Here is a 25,984-nt window from a genome sequence, read left to right on the forward strand (position 1 = left end):
CATTTACATATACACAGGCTTTATTTTTTTCCATCTTATTATAATTTTTGTCCACAGATACCAAGGTGTTGGCTTTGTTGAGAATCACTGTTATTATACTAAGGATGGATCAGAGCCACAACTCTGGTAAATGAAATCTTCCTGAATCATCAGATGATAGATTTAGAACTGGAAATGTTTCTTTGACTCTAAATCCAGCAATGAGCTGTCTTCTCAATGTCTCATGTAAACTCAATGATATCATATAGGATTTTTAAAATGTTTCCAATGGTTTACAGGAAGCTCCAAGCAAGCCAAAACTGCCATAAGGGAAAAAAGGCTTATAATACAGTTACTGTTTGTGATTCAAAACACTCATCAATATCCAAGAAAAGGAAAGGAAAACACTCTGAGACAGATGTGCATAAGACAAATGTTGGTTTTACATGATGGCAATGGAAAATCACAGAAAATGAAAGGACAGCCTCTAATTACAGATGCATAGAGTAAAATTGGTGAAGTTTAAACTTATTCTCTTTTTTTTTTTATTCTCCACACTCAGAGACACTTGTTGTCCTATAGTTATGAGTGCAATATCCTAAGATTTAAATTACAGCTGCAGTTGGACAGATGTTGGTCTGTCTTAACTGTGATATGACAAAGAGTTATTCACAACATTTATCTTTTAGATAAACAAGGAAATAGACAAAGAATCTTTTATAATAAATCATATGAATGGACAAATGAAAATAATTATTATCTTTAAAATTATTTTTGGCTTTATAAAAGGTTATTGTAACTTAGAGGTATTGAATCTTTGATCCAGGTTAAATTCAGCTTTTAAAACAATTCCAATGAAACATGAGTCAAAAGGTATTTAAACCTATAATTGTAAATATACAATCTTTAAAGTTCTTTACTGGTACTGTGTAAAGAGTTCCTAACTTTTAGACCCAAAGAGTTTTTTCCTTAACTCTTAAATGTGAGAGAGAGAACTATAGGTAGACAAATTCTCCTCTTCAATCCAATTCCAGAACTACTTGTAGTATGTACCTTAATTCCTAAGATAGGAATGTTAACTGAATAAAACACTGTCTTTTTCTTTGCACATGACCTGGCTTGATTTATTTTATGTATGTTTCAGTTTCTTTCTACATTTTCCTATTTTTATCATCTTTCCTTCTCTATTCTTTATAATTATAATTCTTATTTTAACTTATTTCTTTCTTTTTCTCTATTCTTCTGGCTCTGTTTTGCTGCCTCCTCTTCTCTTTCTTCACTTCTGTATCTTCATTCCCTTTTCTGTCTCTTTTCTTTTACTATTCATAGTACATAAATGAAGTATTTATCATTTGAAAACTTCATATATTAAATAGATATCTAAGTTACCTGAAGTTAATTTTACATTTTTTTTAGTTGATTTTTTTATGTTGACTTTGAATATTTTTCCCCCTGCAGCCTAATGACTCTCAGTAGAAGAAAAAGAAAAAAATTCTCATTCTTGCTATAAATAATTGAGCTCTGCTAAGTATTTGTTTATAGATTGTAAACTTAAGTGTCATGCATATGAATATTGAGAGGGAAAGAGGGCATTTCAAACTAAAATTAAAGCTAATGTTAAAAATTACTAGTGATTAATGATTGGTGAGAAACAAGGATCCAGTAACGAGAATAAAGTTATAATTGACCACAAAATATATGGGACTTTTTAATGAAAGAAAAATCCCTGATTAACTTTTCAGAAACATGGTAACTACATAAATGAGGCACATCAACCAGTATGGCTACATTTCTAATAAGAGTCAAAGCCTCCTTCAGGCAGTCTCAGTCATTTGCATAATACTCTAGGAGATAGGAAGGGTTCTAATATTCTCACATTATAGATGGAAATAGGGAGTCACAGAAAGACTTTGTGGTTAAATCTCTTGCTTGTTAATCTTGATGTCTGAGTATACACACTTACACTGCCATAAAAGAAATCACTTAACTAGATGATGGAGTGCCAAAAGTCCCTTGAAAAATCCTATATATATAATAATATAATAATATATAATCAATTCATCCTAGCATTTTAGGGCAAAAGGATATGGTATTTAGTGAAGAGGCAGTATAGAATACTGGATAGAAAGCCAGCAAGGAAGACATTATATTTAAGCTCTGCCTCCGACATCAAATTAGTTGTGTGATTCTAGACAAAGTTCTTAATTTCTCAGTACTCAGTGCATTCTCCAAGGCTAAAAGTTGCAGATGTGTATCTGTAAATGGCGTTTCTTCACCAAGAATTCTCCATGCCAATGAAATCATAACTCTGGTCCAAAAATAAAAAAAAATATTTTAGTGCAACTGATAAATTCTCATATATCTTTTAAAAAGCAAGAAGTTATACAAATGTTTGGTGCTCTGAAGGGATTTTATAGATAGATGAATCACTTATTAAGCAAAACATTAAGTCACTGATAGGTTAATACTGTACTACTTATAAGAATAACTATACTATATTTACTTTCCAGAATTCCTTTCTTATTGCATCAAAGCTAAAATCCCACACCCCATCCCCCAAGCTTGCAAGGTAAATATTGTAATTGATGGATTTTAAACGCATTTGCACATTTAGACCCAAAGAGTTTTTTCCTTAACTCTTAAATGTGAGAGAGGAAACTGTAGGTAGACAAATTCTCCTCTTCAATCCAATTCCAGAACTACTTGTAGTATGTACCTTAAATCATCTCTCCTCATACTAATCTTGTTCCTTTCCAAGATACAAAACATCCCAGAATCAAAGAATATCCATTTGGAAGAAAGCTCAGAAGCCACTGGGTATAACCTGTATCTGAATAAAAAACACTTTTGCAATACACTCAATACATAAATCTTATACAAAGATTCCAGTGAAGGAGAGTTTACAACCACCTGAGATAGTCCATTTAGCTTTTAGAAAGCTCTAATTGCTTCTTTATAGTAAGCCTAAATATGTCTTTATGAAACTTTCACTCATTGCTCTTGTTTCTGCCCTCAGAGGTCAAGTGAAATAAGGTTAATTCATTTTCAAGTGATAGTCTTCAAATGGCTGAAGACTGCTATTATCCTTCATTATGCCACATACCACCACCACCACCACTACATGTGCCAGTCTTCCCTTCTCCAAAGCAAACATTCCAAATTCCTTCAATCTCTCTTCATATGGCATAACATAAAAGGCCTTGACCCTTCTGATTCTCTTGCCCTGGAAACTATCCAGCTTAAGCTAAATTAAGCTGACAGTGATACTTTTGCAAGTATTATCTAACCAACTTTTGCTTTCAATTATATATGACTTCACTGCTCCCTCACCACCCAAAGGTGATGGAAGATCTGAAAGTACAAATAATAAAGTACCTTTATCTCAAGTGCATCCAGACTCTGAGTTATCTCTTGTTGTGTCTTATAGCAGTAGCTAAATGAACTGAACACTAACTAAATTTAACAGGCTAATTGCATCTAAATTACAGTCACAAAGCCCCTTCAGAAGATTCAGTCAATTTCTTGTGGGAGAAAGTAAATGTTTTACTATATAATTATGAACTTAATTAACATAAAATAAATTAATTAGGGACTTGAGCCTGTAATAAATACCATGGTTTAGCTGTTTATTGCTGTATTTACCAAGGGAGACTATTAGAAAGTGAGCTTTAAGAGAAAGGCTAACTTGTTATTCAAGGCAAATTGCATCCCCCAAATTAGAGATGTTGGGTTTCTCATCTACATAACATGAAATAATGAACTCTGTGCACAAACACCTGTGTTAGGGTCACTCTCACTGCTTTGAGACTATGAAAGGAAAAAAACCTCTAAAACTGAACCTCTAAATATTCACCATTTTCAAAGAGACTCTAAATAAGCCAATGAGCCTTTCTGCTTATTCCTAGTCAAGGATCTATCTAAATTATCTGATCAGTGCTTCAAAGAATCATGCCCTCTACATTACATCAGAAAGGAGGTAGACTGTGTTACAGATGTAGAATACAGCTTGAATTTTCAAATGTACATCCTTAAATGTACATCTTTATGTACATTTATCTTAATGGACTTTTTCATTATGTTAGGCACTGCACAAATAAAAATGATGAAGCATTGCCTGTGCCCTCAAAGAGCTTATTATCAAATGAAGAGATATAAGACTTCTGCAAAGATAAATATAATGCAAATTAGATTGTTGTAAATACATAAGCATAGTGAGTAAAAGCTATCCTTAGATCAGTTAAAGGAAGACCCATTTTCAACTGGGGGATTCTTAGAAGTTTTCATTGAAAGGGATATATTTAAACTGGACTTTGAAGAAGGGCAGAATTTCAACAGGCAGAAAATGGGAGATGTGTTCTAGTGATAAAAATAATATATTCAAAAAGGTACATCCAAAGACATGAAAAACTTAGGGGAATATTGAAATATTGCTAAAAACAAATGCAACTTTCAGGGGCAGACAAGAATAGAATATATACTCAGCTGAGCTCTCCCAACATTCCTCCTCCAAACAATTTAAAAAATAAATTCTCCAAGTCAAATTCTGGATTGGTGGAAACAACAAAGGTCAGAATGAGACATTCTTCCAATCCAATCCAATCCAATACAATCTGACAGGAGGTCAGAAAGAGAGATCTGTGACATGGGGGAAAAGGCTAACCTGGGAGCCCACATGGACAAAGAACTAATGGTGGAACTAAGGTGGTGAAGACAGAAGCAGGAACAGCTTTAGAAGCTCTCAATCCAAAAATGGTAACAGGACCTGACAAAAAAAGATTATAGAGTATGCCTATGGATACCAGAACTAGTTTTGAAAACAGCAGTGCAAACAAACCTGAATTATCTCCTTAAGCCAGAAATAGACACCAACTTTAATATAAAATTCGAAATCACGAAATAGTGTAGAAAATTGATCAAAAAACAACAACAAAAAGAACCTGGTCCTAAAAACTACATAGTAACAGAAAAGATCAAGACACAAATTCAAAAAAGGATAACAACATCAAAACAGCTACAAACAAATGTGAAATTACACAAGCCCAACAAAAATTCCTGGAAGAGATAAAAAGGATTTTCAAAATCAAATAAGCATGATAGAAGAACATTAGGTAAAGAAATGAAAGTAAAGGAAGAAAATTATGAAAAGACAATTAATTACTTAGTAAGAGGCACAAAAACACTGAAGAAAATAGCATCTTGAAGACTAGAACTCACCAAAAAGAAAAAAAGAGGTACAACAATTCACTAATAAAAGGAATTCCTTAAAAAGCAGAAATGGCTAAATGGAAAAATAGGAAAAGCTCATTGAAGAAAATACTACCTTTAAAATTAGAATTGGACAAGTGGAAACTACTGATTCCATGAGACATCAAAAAACAACAAAAGAAAAAGTCAAACGAATGAAAAAAGTGAAATATTTCCTTGAAAAAACAACTGACCTAGAAAATAAATCAAGGAGAGATAATTTAAGGATTATTGGATTATCTGAAAGTCATGTTCAAAGAAAGCACCTAGACATGATATTTCAAGAAATTATCAAAGAAATCTGTGCCAATATCTTAGAACAGAAGGTAGAATAAAAAATGAAAGAATTCACTGATCACCACTATAAAGAGATCCCAAAATGAAAATTCCCAAGAAAATTATAGCCAAATAATAGATTGCAGATGAAAGAAAAAAAAAATAGTCAGGTTAACACAGGATACAGCAATTTCTATATTAAAGGAGTGCAAAAACTGGAATATGATATTTCAGAAAGCAAAAAATCTGAATTACAATCTAAGAATAATCTACCCAACCAAACTGAGTATAATCCTTTAAGGGAAAAATAGATATTTAATGAATTAGAGGACTTTCATGTATTCCTATTGAAAAGACCAAATCAGAATGGAAAATTTGACTTTCAAATACAAGATTCAAGAGAAGTATAAAAAGATAAACATGAAAAGGAAATAAGGGATTCAATAAGGTTAAATTGTTTACCTTTCTTTGTGGGAATATGATACATGGTATCTTCCAAGAACTTTATCATTATTAGGGAAGTTAGAAGGATTCCACATAGAAAAAGGACTTGAGATTGAATTGATTATGTTAGAATGATGTAAAGAAATAGATAGGTGTTTATTAGAGAGGGATGCTCTGGGAGAAGGGAGAAGGCAGAGGAAGAATGAAGGAATTATCACATAAAAGAATCATAAGAATAAGCTTTTACAGTAGAGGCAAAAATAAATGAAGGAGGCAGTACTTGAACATCATTCACATCTAATTTCTTTTCAAATAAGAAAAAACATACATATTAAATTGAGAATACAAACCTATCTTATCCAACAGAAATAAAAAGGGAGGGGAGTAAGAGAAAGGGGAGGAGTATGATAAAAGATGAAAATGACTAGAAGGAAATCAATTCAGAGGAGGGACTGTGGCTGTGGGGAGGGGAAGGAGAGAGAGGGAGAGAGAGAGAGAGAGAGAGAGAGTAAAAGAGAGAGAGAGAGAGAGAGAGAGAGAGAGAGAGAGAGAGAGAGAAAATATGAATAATATGAATATGAGAATGGGGGATAAGCAAAAAAAAAAAAATAGGATGGAAGAAAGTGCAGTTACAAATCACAAAGTGAGCATAATGAATTATCCATAAAACAGAAGTGGATAGCAGAATGAATGAGAAACCAGAATCCAACAATGTTGTATACAAGAAATACACTTAAAACAGAAAGACATATACAAAGTTAAAATAAGGGGCTGGAGAAGAATCTATTATTTTTCAGCTAATGTAAAAAAGGTAGGAGTAGCAATCATGATCTCAGACAAAGCTAAAGCAACAATAGACCTGATCAAATGGGATAAGCAGAGAAACTACATCTTGATAAAAGGAACCATAGACAATGAAGTAATATCAATATGAAACATGTACCAAATGACATAGCATCCAAATTTTTAAAGGAAAGGTTAACTAAGGAGGAAATAGATCACAAAAGTAAACTAGTAAAGGATCTCAAAGTATCAAAAATGAGAAAAATAAAATATGCTATCAACAAAGATGCAATTAAAGTGATTATTAAAAGTCATTTTTTGTCCAACTATATGCCAGTATAGTGACAATATAAGTAATATGGATAGTCACAAATATAGTTACAAAAAGATAAACTGCCCAGATTAACAGAAGAGAAAATAGAGTATTTAAATAAGCCTATCAGAAGGGGAAAAAAAACCTGAATAAGCAAACAGTAAGTTTCTTAAAAGAAAAAAATCCTCTGAGGAGCTGGCACAGAGAATAGAGCACCAGCCCTGAAGTCAGAAGGACCTGAGTTCTAATCTGACCTTGGACACTTAACACTTCCTAGCTCGCTTAACCCCAATTGCCTCAGGGAAAAAAATAAATCCTAGGAACAGATGGATTTATAAGTGAATTCTACAAAGCATTTAAGGAACAATTGATCCCAATGCAATATAAACTATCTGAAAAAAATACATAAAAAAGAAATCCTACTAAAATCCTTTTATTACACAAATATGGTTTTGATACTTAAACCAATGCCAGCAGAAACAGAGAAAGAAATCATATTTTAAATAAATACTAGCAAGGAGATTTCAGAAATATTTTACAAAGATCATATACTTTGACCAGGTGGGATGTATATTAGGAAAATTATCAGCATAACTGACCATATTAACAAAAAAACAAAAAAAAATCATATGAATATATCAATAGATGCAGGAAAAAAAGCCTTTAACAAAATAAACACCCATTTCCACTAAAAACACTAGAAAGCATAGGAGTTGGTTGAGACTTTCTTAAAATAATAAATAGTATTTATCTAAAACAGCAGTATCTATCTGTAACAGGAATAAACTTGGAAGTCTTCCCAATAAGAACAGGGGTAAAGCAAAGATATTTATTATCATCACTATTATTGAATATTGTGCAAGAAATGCTAGCTATAGCAAAAAGACATGAAAAAAATTGGAGGAATAAACATAGGCAAGAAGGAAACAAAACTATCATCTTTTTCAGATGATATGGTAGAACTATGAGAAAACCCTGGGGAATTAGCTAAAAAAAAAAAAAAAAAACTAGCTGAACAATTAACTTCAGCTAAGTTTCAAGATATAAAATAAATCCACATAATTCATTAGCATTTCTATATACTTCCTACAAAACCCAGCAGAAAAAAAATAGAAAGAGAAATTCCATTTAAATTAATTGTAGATAACAGAAAACTACCTATCAAGACAAATCCATGGAAACTAGATAAATACAATTACAAAATACTTTTCATATAAATAAAGACAGATATAGTAATTGGAAAATATTCTTATCATTTAAAAAATGCTATTTTATCTTTCTCTAATTATACATTAAGACATTTTAACAGTTTTTAAAATTTTGAGTTCCAAATTTTCTTTCTTCCTGCTTCCCCTTCCCTTTCCTGAGATCAGTAAGCAATCTGATACAGATTATAGATGGGTAATCATGTAAATCATATTTTTATATTAGTCATTATGTAAAAGAACGCTGTTTTTAAGAAATAAAAATATAGTGTACTTGAATTTTCATTTAGATTCTACCAGTTCTTTCTTTGGAGATGGATAGCATTTTTCATCATGAGACTTTTGGGACTATTTTGGCTCACTGTATTCCTAAGAATAGCTAAATTAGTGACAGTTGTTCATTTAATATTGCTGTTCTCCTGGTTCTACTTACTTCATTCTGCATCAGTTCATGTAAGTCCTTCCAGGTTTTTCTGAAATCATCCTACTCATCATTTCTTATGATACAATAGTATCCTATTAAAATCACATACCACAACTTGTTCAGCCAGTTTCTAATTGATGAGTAACTTCTAAATTTAACAACTGTAGAAATATAACTTGTTTATGGGTAGGTTGGATCGATATAATAAAAATGACAATTTACCTATATTAATTTATTTATTCAGTGCCTTCTAACCAATCAAACTATTAAGGAATTATTTTATACAACTAGGAAAAAATTAGTCTAGCAATTACAGATTTCAAACTATATAACAAAGTGGTAATAATCAACAAAAGAATTTGGTAATGGCTAAGAAATGGAGTGATATTCAGTATAATAGATTAGCTACATAATATACAGTAGTAAATGACCATGGTAATCTAGTCTTTAAAGACTCAAAGATCTAAGCTTGTGGGGTAAGAACTCAATATTTGACAAAAATTGCTGGGAAAACTGGAAAGCAGTTTGGCAGCAACTAGATATAGAACAACATCTCACGTCATATACCAAGATAGATAAGGTCAAAATAGATAAATAGTTTAGACAAAAAGGTGACATCATAAATAAATTAGGGGAACACAGAAAAATGTATCTATCAAATGAGGGATAAAGGAAGAATTTATAACTAAAGAGAGAGACAGAGTGAATTACAAGAAGTAAAAAATATATATAATTTTCATTACAGGAAATTAAAAAGTTTTGCACAAATGAACTAATGCAGCCAAAATTCGGGGGAAAAAAACAACAGGAAATGGGGCATTGGGAGGGGGCATTTGCTGCAAGTTTCTCTGATAAAAACTTCGTTTCTTGAATAGACAGGGAATTGAGCCAAATTTATACAAATAGGAGCCATAATCCTATGGCTGATCATAATATATAAATAGGCAGTTTTCAGAAGAAATCAAAGCTATCAAAAATCATATGAAAAAATGCTCTAAATCACTACTGATTAGACGAATGCTAATTAAAACAACTCTGAAATACCACCTCACCCTTATCAGATTGACTAACATGACAGAAAAAGGAAAATGAAAAAAAAGCTGGAGGAGATGTGGAAAAATTGGGACACTAATGCACTGTTGGAGTTACCAAGTAGTTCAAATATTTTGAAGGAAAATTTGGAACTGTAGTATTCTATGTGACCCAGCAGAACTACATGGGTTTGTATCCCAAATGATCAAAGAAAAGGGAAAAAATATCTACTTGTACAAAAATCTTTATAGCAGCTCTTTTTGTGGTGGCAAAGAATTGAAAACCAAGGGGATATCCATAAAATGGGAAATAACTAAACAAGTTATGGCATATGATTTTTGATGGAATACTATTGTTCTACAAGAAATGGGATGGTTTCAGAAAAACCTGGAACATTTATATGAACTTCCTCAAAGTGAAGTAAGCAGAACCAGAACATTGAATACAGTAGCAATTGAACATAGTAAAATTGAACTGTGAAAGACTTAGTTACTCTGATTAAGACACTAATCCAAGACAATTTCAACAGACCCCTGATGAAAAATGCATCAGAGAGAACTGATAAATGCAGATTGAAATATAGTTTAAAAATATATATTTGTATATGTTTTTATTTTGTTTATGTTTTCTTTTGCAATGTGACTAACATGGAAATATGTTATGTATGACCACACATGAATAACTGAAATCAAAATGCTTGTATTTTGAAGAGGGGAAGGGACAGAAGAGAAGGGAAGAATTTGAGATTCAAAATTAAAAAAAAAAAACTATTGTCAAAATGTTTTACATGTAATTGGGAAATATTTAACAAAATAAAAATAATTTTTTAAACATTTAAATGTTTAAAAAGAACAGCTTTGTTCTTTTTGCCCCACATATTCAGAACAGAGGTTAATAAGGATATCTCGGCAAGTAGGGGACAGATGTATCATCTAAAAAAATAAATAACTTAATGAATGATCATAAGGAGCTTAAGAAGTTTGATCCTTAATTTATACATAATTCTAAAACCTTACTACCATCTTGTACAGTATAGTATAGCATGGTATGGTATGGTATAATAGAGGAAAGTAGACCACAGCATAGCATGGCATGGAATAGTATAGTATGGTGGCAAAAACACTGTATATTGAATCAGGAGACCCAGATTTGTGTCCTACTGCCATTTTAATAATAACTGACATTTTCCTAATGATTTGAAAGTTGCAAAAACACTTCTCATCCATTATCCATTTGAGTATCATAACCTCCCTATGCAGTAATTTCTATTATTATTCAGAAAACTAAGTCTCAGAAAGGTTAAACAATTTGTCCCAATCTAGAAAACTCCTAAGTAATCTGTAGTGGAATTCAAATGCAGGTATTTTGCTTGACTCTTCTGGGCATGTGACCATGAATACATTGAACCTTGAGACCTGCATCTTTTATTGCTTGCATTGCTTAACTTACAAGGATGTTTTGCAGAAAGGTAAGTACAATTTACATAATTAATTCAGAAAGTCATTTTCACAGATGGTATAAATGTAAAATTCACCTCTGCCCAGCCCTTGTTTAAATTATCATGAAATTCACAGTAGTGGATTCTGATTGCTATTAAACAGAATTAATTTAATTGTTGGCTTATGACTATATGGATTCACCAGAATGTCCTAAGCTTAGTTTGAGTTTCTCTTAAAATTTTCTTCCAAATGGTTGAAGATTTCTTTTTTTTTATGGCTTTTTGAGACCTCATATCAAAAATATAAAATAATCATTAACTATTATCTACTAAAATTAGTTAACTGTCATTTAGGAAAACTGAAATGGGCTAGGATGGATAATGAGAAACTGCAGATAATTCCAAACCCTATCAGATTTCAATCTTTCTCCAATTATCTTTAACATAAGTTGATACCACATAATACATAGTACAATTTAATGTGTCTTCCTGACATTTTCTATAACATTTTATCCCATAAACAAAAGTAAGAGAATAGAAAGCATTTACAAGTAGGGGAGGAAAGTGATGGACTAATACGGAAGGGATAACCAACCAACAATGTTTTGGGGACATTTGCAAGTTGGGTTTTTTGTAACTCAACTGATGCCTGGAGTCCTTCAGTGATGAAAGTAATGATTCCAATTGAAGTTTATTGAAGCAAAGAGAGATCAATGCTCTCACCAGAATCATTAAACACTCCTTATTGCTTCACTTTTGTTTAGATAATGGAGTGAAGATCACTATACTTGGAAATGCTGTTTGCTGCAGTCAACTTTCCATTATTCTTGTACTAATTATCAGCTTTGTGGATTATTGGCCTGGATCACTTTGCCTTCCTTTGGGGATTTCATAAGGTATTAATAATGTGGGGAGAAATGGCAGATAAATAAAACAGGCTATGGTTAACTAAGACGCTGCAAATTTCAGTCCCCTTTTCTTTATCAGATGTTCATATCATGTCTATTGATATTAATGTTCATGGGCAGGATTGTATTATTTTGTGGAATATTAGAATACTTTAATGACTTTCTTCAAAGGAGTTTAAAGAGTTTTTTGCACACACCTAATCCAGTAAAAAAAATACTGAATTGAAAAATCAGAGGACCAGAATTCTCTCTGTTCCTAATTATCTATTTGAATTTGAATATCATTCAATATTTCTGAGTTACAACTTCTTCATGTCTAAAATGAGAATTTGGCTAACTGACCTCAAAGGTACCTCTCATCTTTATATCTATGATTCTGTTATTTATGCTAATTAAATTTCCATCCATGAAAGGGGGGCAAGTCATTATCTTATCCATCTTTCAGATGGAGAAACTGAGGCACTGAACATTTACGAAATATACCCAAGAACATATAACTAGACAAAAATGAATGAATCAGAATTTGCATCCATTGCTTGAGTCTCAACATATTTATCTTTTTTAAAAAAATCATATTAGGCAAAAATAATCTAATAAACAATCCTCTAGCATTTGAAAATAAGTATGAAATATTTGCATTTCTCACACATGAGATTTCTTTCATCTCTGCTGACTGCCCTCCCCCCACCATGTCTGATATGCATGCCCTCTTTCCTTCCATCTCTTAGATTTCAAGTTTCTTTTGAGCCTCATTTCATACACCACTTACTACAGAAGTCTTCTTCTCAGATGCCCAGTCTTTCCTAAAGACAATACCTACTTTACAGATACCTACATATATATCTGTTGTTTCCTGGCATCAGTGATAAGTTCCTCAAGGGCAGGGACTGCTTCACGTCTATCTAAGTACTCCAGTGCTTAGTAAAGTGCCTCTTAGAACACACAGTTGGGATTTACCAGTTTTTTTGATGATGGAAGTGGTTTCACGAGTCTTACACACATATGTATATGTACATGTATATATACATGTGTGTATATATCACATATATATGTATACATATTGTACAAATGCACACATAATTCATAAAAATGATCACCCATGTGTTTCATATTTTGAAATTGAGTAACATGGGACACAGGGAAGTGAACACAAAGCCAATCGGTGCCTCAGCTGGGAATGAGTCCTCAGCTGAGTCTATGGCTGATTACATAAAACCAGCTGTATATGTGCAAAACCAGTGACATTTCTATTCGGACTCACACTCTGCAGTTGAGGTCATGCCCATAGCAATCAATACAGAACCTGACACAGTCCCCATAGCCAGCTTGCTTCCTTTCTCATTCACCCGCTGAATTTGGGGCTGTTTTCCATTAAGCAGATTTGTCATAACTTCTCCTATTCCCAGGGCAGTAGATTCATCCAATTTTTGCTTTGAAACATCACAGTAACACACTATAAAATTATAAGACTGATCTCCTTAACACACACACAAAAAAAATCAGTCTCATTACATTCTAGTCATACTAGGTGTTAATAAGAATAGTACTGCATTTATCTATTGTTTTCACAGAGCAGATTTTCTCATTAACTATATAGGAGAGGAAGCTGAAGGTCAGAGGGGTTAAATGATTTCCTTAAGGTCATTCAGAAAGTATGTGTCAGTCCAGCCTCAAATCCAGTTCTGCTGACCCAACAGCTGACACTCATGTAGCACTTTAATTTTTGGATGGCTCTTGCTATATATTTTCTCATTTGATTCTAACAACCACCCTGGGAGGCAGAAGCTATTATTATTATTAACATTTTATGGATGAGGAAACTGAAGCACAGAGAGGTTAAGTGACTTGTCCAGAGTCACACAGATAATAAATGTCTTAGGTAGAATTCAAACTAAGATTTTCCTAACTACAAATCCAGCACTTTATGAAAGGCACCACCCAGCTGCCTCAAGGATCTTTCTACCATTCTTGCCATACTGCCTTTCCATATATACTGTGTATAGGTAATGGCATAGTTGAATACTGGAGTGAAATAATTATAAACTTTAAACAATTAATACTACAATGCTGGTACCTCAGGAAAAAAACTGTATATACATATACATATACATATATATATATTTATATATGTATATATGAAACAATCTCTCTCTCTCCAAATATATATATTTAGATATGTATACATATATACACACACATACAAAGTAATACACATAAACATACCTATACATATATACAATACACTTATATACATACATTTTAATTTATTTTTTTACATATAAACATTTTACACACAATACTAGTTCAATTTCTTACTTGGCATCTAAAGCATTTATTTTTAAATATTAATCAAGTATCAGTGGAATACAAATAACTATCTATGGGCTTTTTCAGATAAAGGGTCATGTTTATTAGTGGTAATAATAATAATAACAATAATAATAGTACTTATATAATACTTTAGAGTTAACAAAGCACTTTGAAAATGTCACCTCATTGGGATCTCAGAGCAATTCTGGAAAGTAGGTACAAATATCCTCATTTTACAGATGAAGAAATTAAAGCAGATAGATATTAAATGACTTGCTCAGCTAGCAATGTCTGGGCTAGACTGGACTGATTCCAGGCCCCTGTCAGGGATGGGTTTCTATTGGACTGAACCTTATTTAATGTCTTCATAACATTCCACTAAAAGAATAATTTTCAGTATTACACTTTTTCAAAACACGTGATCCTCAGGTAAGCAAACATTTTCTTGAACATATTCTAATGGGACTGGAATAGAGACAACTGTTCACAGAAGCTGAAGATTTGTGGGGACAAAGGTTCTGTCCACACAATATTTAGCTCCTTCTCTCTTACTTCTACCTCTAATGGAATCCCTACTTTTCTTCAAAGCTCAGCTCAAATTACATCTTCTATATCTGATTTCCTCCAGTTTCTATTTGGGAAATATCCCTCCAGTACTATTTTGGGAGGGGGGAATGAACTGTTATTTGCATATTTATATTGTATATGCAGTCTCCACCTTCTATCTCTCAGAAAATAAAGCTCTTTGAAAACAGGAAGTGTTTTATTTTTGTCTATTCCAAAACCAATACCAGTGCCTTATACATAGTAGGTGCTTAATAAATGATGATGACTGATTGGCAACCTTTTAATAATGATCCCATTCCTCTTAACCATTTTGGAGGCTTTTGGATGTAGCATGATGGCTATCTCTGAAGACAGGAGGGCTGACATTTTTCAGACATACATTTTAGACATCAACTCTCAACTTCAGAAATAAATGTTTAAAAACAGTATTCCCTCCAAAATACTATGTTGTAATTTCCAGATGATGGCCATATGGAATTTCAAATCCAAAAAGAGGCTTTTCCCACTTGTAACTTATTTAAATAATTAAAAATAATCATTAATTAAAAGCAACAGTGGATACAGAGGGAATACTAGCTCAAGAATGTTTTTGAGACACTTTCATTAGAAACAATATATGTCTTCTGATATTCCATTACTATCTTTCTCCCCTCAGTCAATTAAGCATCTCACTGGAGGATCACTTTTTCCAAATATTTTTCAACACTGTACTGGAATACCTTTGTATTTCTGTGTATTCTAACTACTGGTTTTGGTTAAGTTTGTCCCCCAAAAGTTCCATATCTATACTACGTTATACAGAGTGGGATCTTTTAGTCAATCAAATTATTCCTGCTTTGTCAATAAACCCCTATACAACAGAAACCCGTTAGTTTAATAACATAAAAAAATTCTGAGGTTTGATATTTTTTGTATTTTTAACTCTAGTATAAACTTAGTTCGGTCTAGTGCTATAGAATCTAACTTATCAAAACAACAACAAAAATCTTTTATTGAAAAAATAAAAGTGTAAGAAAAGAGTTCTTTAGATTAGTTCACATAGACACTGTACTAGAACACTAGAATAATTACAAGGAAAATTCCAAGTTTCATGTTCTAAAAAAATTTTTTTTTAAATATTTTCCTAGTATTCTTAGTTCACCTTAGGAATTATCATCATTATTATCTAAGCAGACTGATAATCATTCAATAAGTTCAATTATGAAGTTTCCAAATATCTTTTATCTACTGAAGTCCAATTTTCAAGTTAATTTCAATAATTATTAAGCATCTAACACATGCAAGGCACTGATAATTACTAGAGAACCAAAGATGAAAAACCAATATACTCTTTTCCTTCAAGAAGCCTATAGTCCAATAAGGAGCTAATATATGTACAAAAATAACTATAACACAAGTTAGAACATGACTGAATAACAGAGGAGATGCTGAAGCATCAAGAAAGGAGAAAATACATGTGGGTACTTTAAAGTCCTTGGAATGTATATACTGATTTTGAACCAAATAAAAGACAAAATCATGGAAAGAACTATAGATTTGGAGTCAGAGGACTTGGATTATGAATTCCAACTCTTTTTACTTGGCACATCTATGGGTACTCTGAGCAAGTCACTTCAGCTCTTAGGGTCTCATTTTCCTAATCTGTTAAATAAGACTAGAAATTCTGGGTATTTCTATACATATTTTAATTCTGTTACCTGAATTATCTTCTCTGAGTACAACTCCCTCCTCCACAATTCAATCTTCTCTGACTTTCTGAGTCTTATCTAAGTATATTACATCTTAACCCACTTTGCACAAATGAATGGGATTTATTTTAAAATTTTAAGTGGGTGGGGAAGGGTGGGTGGAGACTAGCTGACATAGCAAACATCAATAGTGACCTTGAAAGTATTGATCAAGCTTTGTTTCTGTGTTATGGAGGTAAAGAAATTAAGCCAATCTCTCTAAATCATTAATGAGCTCTTTTTGTGTGCTTCTAGTCAACTCCCCCAGGCCCTCTAATCGGCCAGGGTATTCTCCCATTCCTACACACTTTTGGACAGGGAATGTCAGTTTCTGACTAACAAATATGAGGAAACCATCTAAAAGGTGTATAGCATTTTCTTCCTCTTAGTGAGGGGAACCCAATACAATATAATAAATAAATGAAGTAGAAAGATATCATTTTTTTTTTCCCCTTTTGTTTCTGGAGGGTGAGGTTTTCTGGGAACTTTTGAAACTAGAGAAAGAGAAAAGGAAATAAACTCATCTCTCAAAAAATAATTTCTTCTTTATTTTTTTAAATAGAAACCTTCTTCTGGGAAAAAAAAAAAACATCACTGAAGAAAAATGAACTAATGAATTCAGAATGATAGATCTACCTAGGACTAGGCCTCCAATATGTGTAATATATATAAAAGCAACAGACCTCACTATGATTTGAGAGAGTCCTAAAAGTAATACTATTACAAATTATCTCTCCCACCCTTTATCATCAAAGTATACCCATTATTAGTCAGTTATTTGAATTAAAGCACTGAAGAAAGGACCATTTAAAATGTAAAGCTGTTAGCCCAACTATACCCTATTCTCATATTACCAGAGCATTCTCCCTATCTGCATATAGAACATTCAATTTAATCCCTCAAATTTTATATGATGACAACTACAAAAATGGCATTGGGGATAAAGTAAAAACAGATGAAAATAACTCCTCAAGGAGCTTGCACTCAAATCAAAGAGGATAATATATGTCCCTTGTAGACAAAGTATGATGCCATATTCCAGGTGAAGAGAACAAAAGAGACATCAAAGCAAAGTTCTCTCAACCTTTCTATATCTCAATTATGTGAGAAACAAGAGATCTTTTTCAGCTGAATCAAGGAAAGTTCCATGAATGAGATGGCATTTACTCAAGTTGAACTTTGATGGAAGAAAAAAAGTTCAAAAGGCAGAGATGTAAAAAGGAATATATTCTAAGCTTGTAAAATCTGCCATATAAATGCATCATTATAGGAGAGGATCAGGACAGGATGGGGTAGAGGTAGTTTACTTTTCTTCATCTGGAACAAGTAAAAGTTCAAGTTGGCTCTTGATGATGGAGAGTTTTAAATGCCAAGATTTGGAGTTTATATTTACTATTGTAAATAAAAGAATGACATTTTCAGATATATATATACATACACACATACACACATATACACTATTTCAGCAATTGTGTGAAGGATGGACTGAAAAGAAAAAAATATGGAATCAAGGAGACTAATTAAGTAGGTATTGCAATTATCCAAGAAAGAGGTAGCAACACAAATTAGAGAAAAGTGTATAAGAGTATATGTGACTGTATGTGAAAAAGAATAGTACAGGTGAGAGATATTCTGAAAGCAAAATTGTCAGGTCTTGATAACTGGTTGGTTGAAAAAGTTTAAAGAAAAGGAAGAGATAAAGATCTTTCTGAAGCTGTGAGTATGGGTCACAGAGAAAAATGAATTAATTTTTAGACATATCAGGATTGAGGTGCTACAAGTAACAGTCTCAGTGAAGATGCTGACCCTGCAACTGGAGATTGGTACTGGAGAAACTCTTCAGAGAAGCTAGAGAAAAGATCTCTCTTTTGGTCTAAGAACAATAAAATACAGTTAAAAACAGAAAATGATTCCTTCCCTCGTTTTTTCAAAATCCCAGTTATCCTACCTTCTTTCCTTTCCTTAAACTCTTCTAAATGCCTAAAATGTTGTCCCAGAAATGTTGATTAAAAAAAAGGGTGGCGGAAACAGAGTGGGCAACATACCTCTTTAAAAAAAAAAGGAACCCCTTTTCAGGGTGCATAATTTCTTGAAGTCAATAAAACGTAATCATTGCTCCAAAAAGAGTCATAAAGTAAGAGACAAATACTTGTGACTCAACAGACAAATCTTAATAAGTATGGAGTATATATACATGCAAAGCAGTAAGGTGGTACAATGAATAGAATACTAGACCTGGAGTCAGGAAGACTCATCTTCCTGAGTTCAAATCTATCCTGTGTGACCCTGGGCAAGTCACTTAACTCTGTTTCAGTTTCCTCACTGGTAAAATGAGCTGGAGAAAGAAATGACAAGCCACTCTATCCTTGCCAAGAAAATCCCAAATAGGATCAACAAAGAATTGGACACAACTGAAAAACAACTGAATAACAAATACATATATGTATATACATGCACATATACATACATGCACATGACTATACATAATTTTTTGGTATAGATTCCCTCTCTTATAACAAAGAATAAAGTATTCATTTAAAAGCACTTCAAAACCCAAAGGGTATTTTAAAAGAGAAAATAATTAATAATATGAATGCTTTCTATTAGGCATATCATAACAATAAACTTTCTTCTGTGATCAAAAATTCTATGAAGGTATTTCCCAGTATTTTTTCACTTTAACCATATAAATAACTATAAATCTGCAAGTGTATATTCCAAGATAATGATCAAGTCAAATAGAATCCCAATTATTTAATTCCCAGTGAAAAAACTACTTTGATTTTTCCAAAGTCATAGAATTTCTTTGGGATTGGGGAAAGACCTAAATGAGAGTCATTTCAGTATATGTCAGAAGAAAAGGGAGTGTGAACTTTGTAAGTCACTGACTAAACTCAGGGAATGCTGAGGGTATATACATCACTGATGGTTCAAATGACAATGAAGATTTCTGAGAAGAGAAGGAAAGGCAACTTCCCAGATTCAAAATCAACCAGATAAGACTACAAGAACAAATGGTAAACTAAAATAGGGAAATGAACCATCACAGAAATTGAGGCATCGAAATTCAGTTTTAAATTTCCCTTTATCTCAACCTGCTAAGTCAACAAACATTTATAAAGAGCCTACTTTATGTTGGGTACTGGGCTAAGTGATAAACATTTACTGTACATTTAATAAACACTTCTTATGCATTCTATAAGCAAATCATTACCTGCAAACACCCATATAAACACATTCTCCAAAATAAAACCAAACCATCAGTTTTCCATAGGATCACTGGATTACTGAAGATAACCTAAATATAATTAGAAGACTATGAAGAATTAACTAAAGTTCCCCATTTGATATGATGAGATAAGGCACAGAATAAATTTGGGGCAAAACCAGCTATACATACATTTCTATTTATACAGAAATATTATACAATTATTCATGACCTGATACTCAAAATAGCTGAGAAGTAAGTTTCTATTATCCCCATTTTACAGGTAACGAAAAAGATGGGTGACTAATTTTACACTAATTTGAGTCAGCACTGTGGCAAGCACCAAGACCAAGGCTTTCCCGGGTCTCAGATCTCTGCTGAGTTCACTGTATCCAGAATCCTCTATGTATGAGCTCATTTTGCTTTGGTGATTACTCATTTCTAATCTGCACTGGCTCTGGTAACATCAATTCAGGTTTCCAGAAATCTAAACATTGCAGAAATGGAATTGCTCATCTTTTAGTCCAAGAACAATAAAGTATGTTAACAATGATTTTTTTTTTAAAGTGAGGGTAGAGAGAATCAAAGGAGGGGAAGGGGTAGAAGTTTTTTTCCCCCCTCAGGAATCATTCATTATTATTAGAGATAATGGATTAGTCCTCCATTTTTATGGATTCATAATTACCTTTTTTATTTTTTCCTTTTTATTTAAGAAAAAAGGAAAATAAAAAGGAATACACAAAAGAAATATAAAGCAAAACAAAAGAGAACAATGTCATGTGCCCAGCAGAAGATCAGGGAGGATTCAAAATATATAACAACAAATTACCAAATCAAGAAAGTTTATATGTTTGTAGAAGAAATGGTCATGACCATTTTTTCTTTATTGCCCTGCAAATTATTCTTTGGTTCTCTGCTGCTCACCTTATTTACTTTATTCTTTTTTCTCCCTTTCACCTCCCTCACCACTCCCAAGCAAGTTACATTTAAGAAAAGATACATTTATGTATACATATATAGCTATATAGATATATATACACACTCACACCCATACCTACCCCACCTAGACACACATCTTTCCTAACCTTGCTGCTTCTCTAATTAAATTCTCTCTAAACTTGTCTTATTATTTAATCTTCCCCCACCCAAGGATCCTTCCTTTGTCGTCTTCTCTCACCCTTTGCTTCCCCATCCATCATCCATCCCTTCCCCCTTATTTCTTTAAAAATTTTGGAGGGCGCTAAACCTTTCATGGTATATATGTAGTATTACTTATTGAATCCATTCCTGATATGAATAGGTTTTTAGAACTACGAGCCCTCCTCCCCCATCTAATGCTTCTGTGTATTCTTCCCCTGCACCTCCTTTGTATAACATGATTGTTATTTTTATCTTAACTCTGACAATTCTTCTTTTAAGCTATCCTGTTGTTGATGTGAATCTTTTATACACACACACACACACACACACACACACACAAATTTGTCCATCTTTAAACGGTTTGTCCATGTTAAGTTTCTTAAAATTGATCTTTCATATTGGCTCTTATATGTTAAATTTTCTGTTAAGTTCAGATCTGGTAGATAGAAAGTCCTGAAAATCTGCAAATTCATTGAATGTCCATTTTTTCCTCATTCAAGATTATAGATAATTTTGCACAGGCCTAGTTCTTTTGATTGTCAGTAGATATTATTCCAGGACAATTCTAATTGTAGCTCCAGGGTATTTGAATTGTTTTGTTTTCTTGTTTCTTGCAAAATTTTCTCTTTGATCTGGGGATTTAGAAATTTGGCAATAATATTCCAATGTGCTTTCCATACAAGATCTCTTTGAAGTGATGATAGGTGGATTTTTTCTATTTCTACTTTTCCCCTCATGTTCTATTACTCCAGGACAAATTTCTTGGATTATTTCCTGCATTATTGTGTCATGATTCTCTTTTTGATCAGAACTTTCTGGTAGTGCAATTATTCTTATTTTTTTCCTTTGCTCCATTTTCCAGATCTGTCATTTTTCTTATAAGATAGAATATATTCTGTTTTATTTTCTCATTTTTTATAATCTGTTTTGTTATTTCTTGTTCTCTTGTAGCTTCAACAGCTTTCCCTTGCACAATTCTAATTTTCAAAGTATTATTTTCATTTTGGAGACTTTTTCTAGTTGGTCAACTTTTTCCCATAAGCTTCTTGTTTTTCTTGAATAGTTTTAATTTTTTTCTTTAGTTTTTACTCTGTGTCCCTCATTTGATTTTTGAATTCTTTTTTGAGTTTTATAAATTCTCTCTCTGCAGGGAGACATTTCACATTCCTCTTTGGAGTAGAAGTTTTTTTTTTTTTTTTTTTTTTTTCTAAAGTGTCCTCTGAAGATGAATTCCAGTCTTCCCTGTTCTCATAATACGTTTCAGTGATGGGGTTCTTTCTTCTTTGCAAGTTCATTTTTTTTTAATAAGAGGTATTAGTATTAGCATCTCTTATTGTGGGATGGGGGGGGGGGATGATGCCTCAGGCTTCCCTTTAGCTCTCCACTCTGACCAGGAACCCCAAACCAAGAGCTCACCCTCCTGCTAGTGCCCACAATCAGCAGTGTCCCTGCCCCACTGCTTTTACACTCATTGGATATTGGTTCCTTCTCCCTCATGGTCTGTCTCAACAGCACAGCTGGGCCCAGCTTGCCCAATCAACAGAGGTACTCAGTCTTCCTGGACTCAAACACAACTCTACAAACAATTCAGGAGATCCCCAGTTCCTGTGGAAGTTTCAGCCACACCCACCTAGGGAGAGGAGTCCTCACTTGGTGTTTCTGTGGAACTAGCCCTGAGGTGTTTACATTTGGAGCAGGTTAATCCTTATCCTGGAGCCTTTAAATTTGTGATTGCCCTGAAAAAAAAAAGTTTACCCCACAAGGTGTGGGGTTTCTAGGACTTTGGTATTAACTAGCTATCAAGTAACACTAGATACCATATAATTGTTGCTAGTTTGTTTTAAAATATGTATCTATTCAAGGTAACAGGACTGATTATTTAACAAATATAGAAGAAATGATACATCTAAATAAATATCATTCCATGCAAGTTTTCTCCTTGGGAGGCTATATAGTCATTCCAATGGCACTGCCTTTGTTAAGCACATTAAAACTTTTCTTTGGGAATGGTACCAACTAAAACAATACCTTATATTTAGTAGATGTTGAAATGTGGGTAACATATTGACTGAATGGTATTCAGAACATGAGGCTGAGTCTCATTAATGGTAGTAAATATGGATATGGTTTTCAGAAAGCCCCTATTCAATATCAACTCTGGTTAATAAGTTGGGTGATCATGCTGACAAGTGGGATAAATCTATTTCAAATGGATATGCATGCTAAGTTAGAACACTGTCATGGCAAAGAAGCTAGTCATCAGGCTCAAATCATCAAAGACTGTCCTAAATAAACATCTGCATCAGTAAACATGTCTAAAATCCCATCAGTTACTGTGTTTATGTAATAACTCAGAGCCATCTTTCCATGACTCTCTCACTATCCTACACACACACACACACACACACACATACACAGACACACACTCCAGTAAAAGGACAGATGTGGGTTTCTCATCCAAGAATTAGGAAATCTAAGCACTTAAAGTTATATCAAAAGCTTTAATACAATACTGAGGGCCTGATCTTATTTTTAAATATATGACCTACTTTATCACATCTCAGTAAACCAGCCACAGCTCTGCAGAATGTATATGGCAAACCACTTTTCCGAGGTACAAAATAAGCAGTACATACATTTAAGGTAAAGAAACTTTGAAGACAGAAAATGATTTAAAAGGGAGGTTTTATGTAGGACCAAATTCTTCATCAACAAATAGATAGGTTTCCAAATAATGCCAAGTTATTTGTTTTCAGTCTGACAAACTATTTTCCATAGTGCACATGCATTACAAATACTGGAGTATAAGAAATTTCTCTTTCAGAAAATGTGGCATTTGGTGATATGACAAATTCAATGCTATTTACTCTTCCTCTCCAAGGCTTAAATGGACAGGAATTGGATTTAAGAAAAGGAAAGAGTGATTCATCCCCTTTAAGAATAGAGAGCATTATCCCCCCACTACAAGATGGTCCCCAATTTCCTTGTTAGCTCCTAAAATTCACCAAACAGAAATGTTTAGTATTAGAGTAACACTAGTTATACAACAATAAATGCAAACTCTCTCTATTTCTGTCTGTCTCTCTATATACAAATGTTCACACACACATGGACTATATGTATGAATTTTTTACTGTGATAGATAGATATAGATATAAAATCACAAAGGCACCTAAGCAATGAAGCCCTCTTGTTTCAAGTTTGTTTGTTTTTTTACCTTCTGCAATTTCTTTACATAAATTACATATAGATATTTTTAAAAACTATATATAAGGGTATATATTATATCTACATACATGTTGAATAAAATGGAAAAAAAAAACTTGAAACAGGAAAATTCAACTGTTTCCATGTCTTTGTGATTCTATTCTCTATGAGTTTATATCCATCTTGGCATTTTAACCTTACTCCACATTTCTCCTATACTTCTAAATTGTTTCCCAAAGATATCATTAGAAAGTTTCTGTGAACAGCACTGAAAGTGCTTGCAGATTGGACTTTTCCAAAATAGAACCTTCTATATAAAACATGAGGTTTGGCAAGCACACATCTCTAGATTGCTGAATATTCCCTAATGAATTTGATAATGGATTGTCTGGAGTTAATAAGAAACAAACAATATAAAACAACAATTTGGCGGGTGAGATATCCCTATTTCTATCCTTAATCTTTTCTTCTCCCTCAAAAATATATAGATGCACAAATATACATATACATGTATATATACATATATATGTGCTCATTCAAGCAATTTTATTCCATATGAAGATTCAAACAATAACCTCTAAGATGTTAGATAAATAAAAAGTTTTTATTCACAAAATCATTGTATTTTCTCTTGAAATTTTCTACAAACACCCTACTACCGAGCTTCCTAAATTATGATTCAAAGAACTAGATGAATTTGCAAAATGAATATCTGTTTTTCATTTACCCTGGAATGAAAATTGAATATATATTATCATTTATTCCCCTAAAGCGAGATATAAATATTTTGAAACCTCCTTCTTTAGATGTGTCCATTCCATTAGATATGTCTTATTTTGCCCTGGATATCTTGAAAAATCATAATAAACAAGACCTCCAAAATGTGTGCAAACATTTGCAAATGTTTCCACCAGGGGGCATTCTTCCCATTAAAAATAACATGTAGGTATCCCAAAAATGTTTGGTTGACTTAATAGACCAACAGCATAAGGGCTGAAGTGTTTATTTTCTTTATTGGCCTGGAAATGAATATTTTCTTTTGAAGATGCAGTCTTCATCTGGTGCTAAATAAAACACTTAGGCAAGATGGTAAGGTTATACAGAAGAGCTAAATGTGAGATCTTACTAGAATATAAAATCACTTTAGAACAATGAAGTTTGGTTACACTTGGCAAGTAGGAACAAGAGTTAACTTCTCTAAGAAGGTTATGCAGAATGGAGAGAGGACAGGGATATCTTGGGATACATAGACCATGAAAGCTATTGCTGTTAGACTACCTTGTAAAGCACAATATGTGAATGTGTTTAAATTCCCCAAGTGACAAACTGAGATGTATGACCTTTGGCCATAAGAGAATAAACAGGATTACAGATTGGATTTGGGATTTCACTGTTTTGAAGATGTGGAAACTCAACAAAGTAGACTGACATTTTTTCTGAAATGTAAAGGCTTTATGAGTTGCCTAAAGCAATGGCATCAAACACAAATAGGAACAGAACCATAAGATGCAGGTGCATATTGTTGTTTATCTTGTTGAATGTTTCCCAATTGTATTTTAATCTGGTTCCACCAGTATTGAAGATGTGTTGATGGCCATACTCTTTGACCTAGAGTATTAAGACATTAAATGACTTTTCCAGAGTCAGTGTGTATGTACACACATATAACATACACACTGACTCTGGAAAAATCATTTAATGATTTAATATCAAAGGCAGGTTTTGAACCCATGGCTTCAAGGCCAGCATTCTGCTCACTATGCCACACTGACACAGATA

General features: G+C 32.9%; 1 protein-coding gene across 5 annotated transcripts in view; it reads right to left on the bottom strand.

Moving 5' to 3' along the window:
• NTRK2 (neurotrophic receptor tyrosine kinase 2) overlaps positions 1-25,984 on the bottom strand; it is a 405,329-nt gene that overhangs the window by 229,282 nt on the left and 150,063 nt on the right. Inside the window, exon 12 of one of the 5 annotated variants that reach the window (XM_031945460.1) lies at positions 2,265-2,287. The exons of the other annotated variants lie outside the window; for them this stretch is intronic. Coding sequence (XP_031801320.1) covers positions 2,280-2,287 — 8 coding nt within the window. The 3' untranslated portion in view covers positions 2,265-2,279. Of the gene's footprint in view, positions 1-2,264; positions 2,288-25,984 lie in introns of those variants that run through there. 5 annotated transcript variants of the gene reach the window in all.

This window comes from Sarcophilus harrisii, chromosome 1, assembly GCF_902635505.1.
Source record: "Sarcophilus harrisii chromosome 1, mSarHar1.11, whole genome shotgun sequence".
Taxonomy (NCBI): domain Eukaryota; kingdom Metazoa; phylum Chordata; class Mammalia; order Dasyuromorphia; family Dasyuridae; genus Sarcophilus; species Sarcophilus harrisii.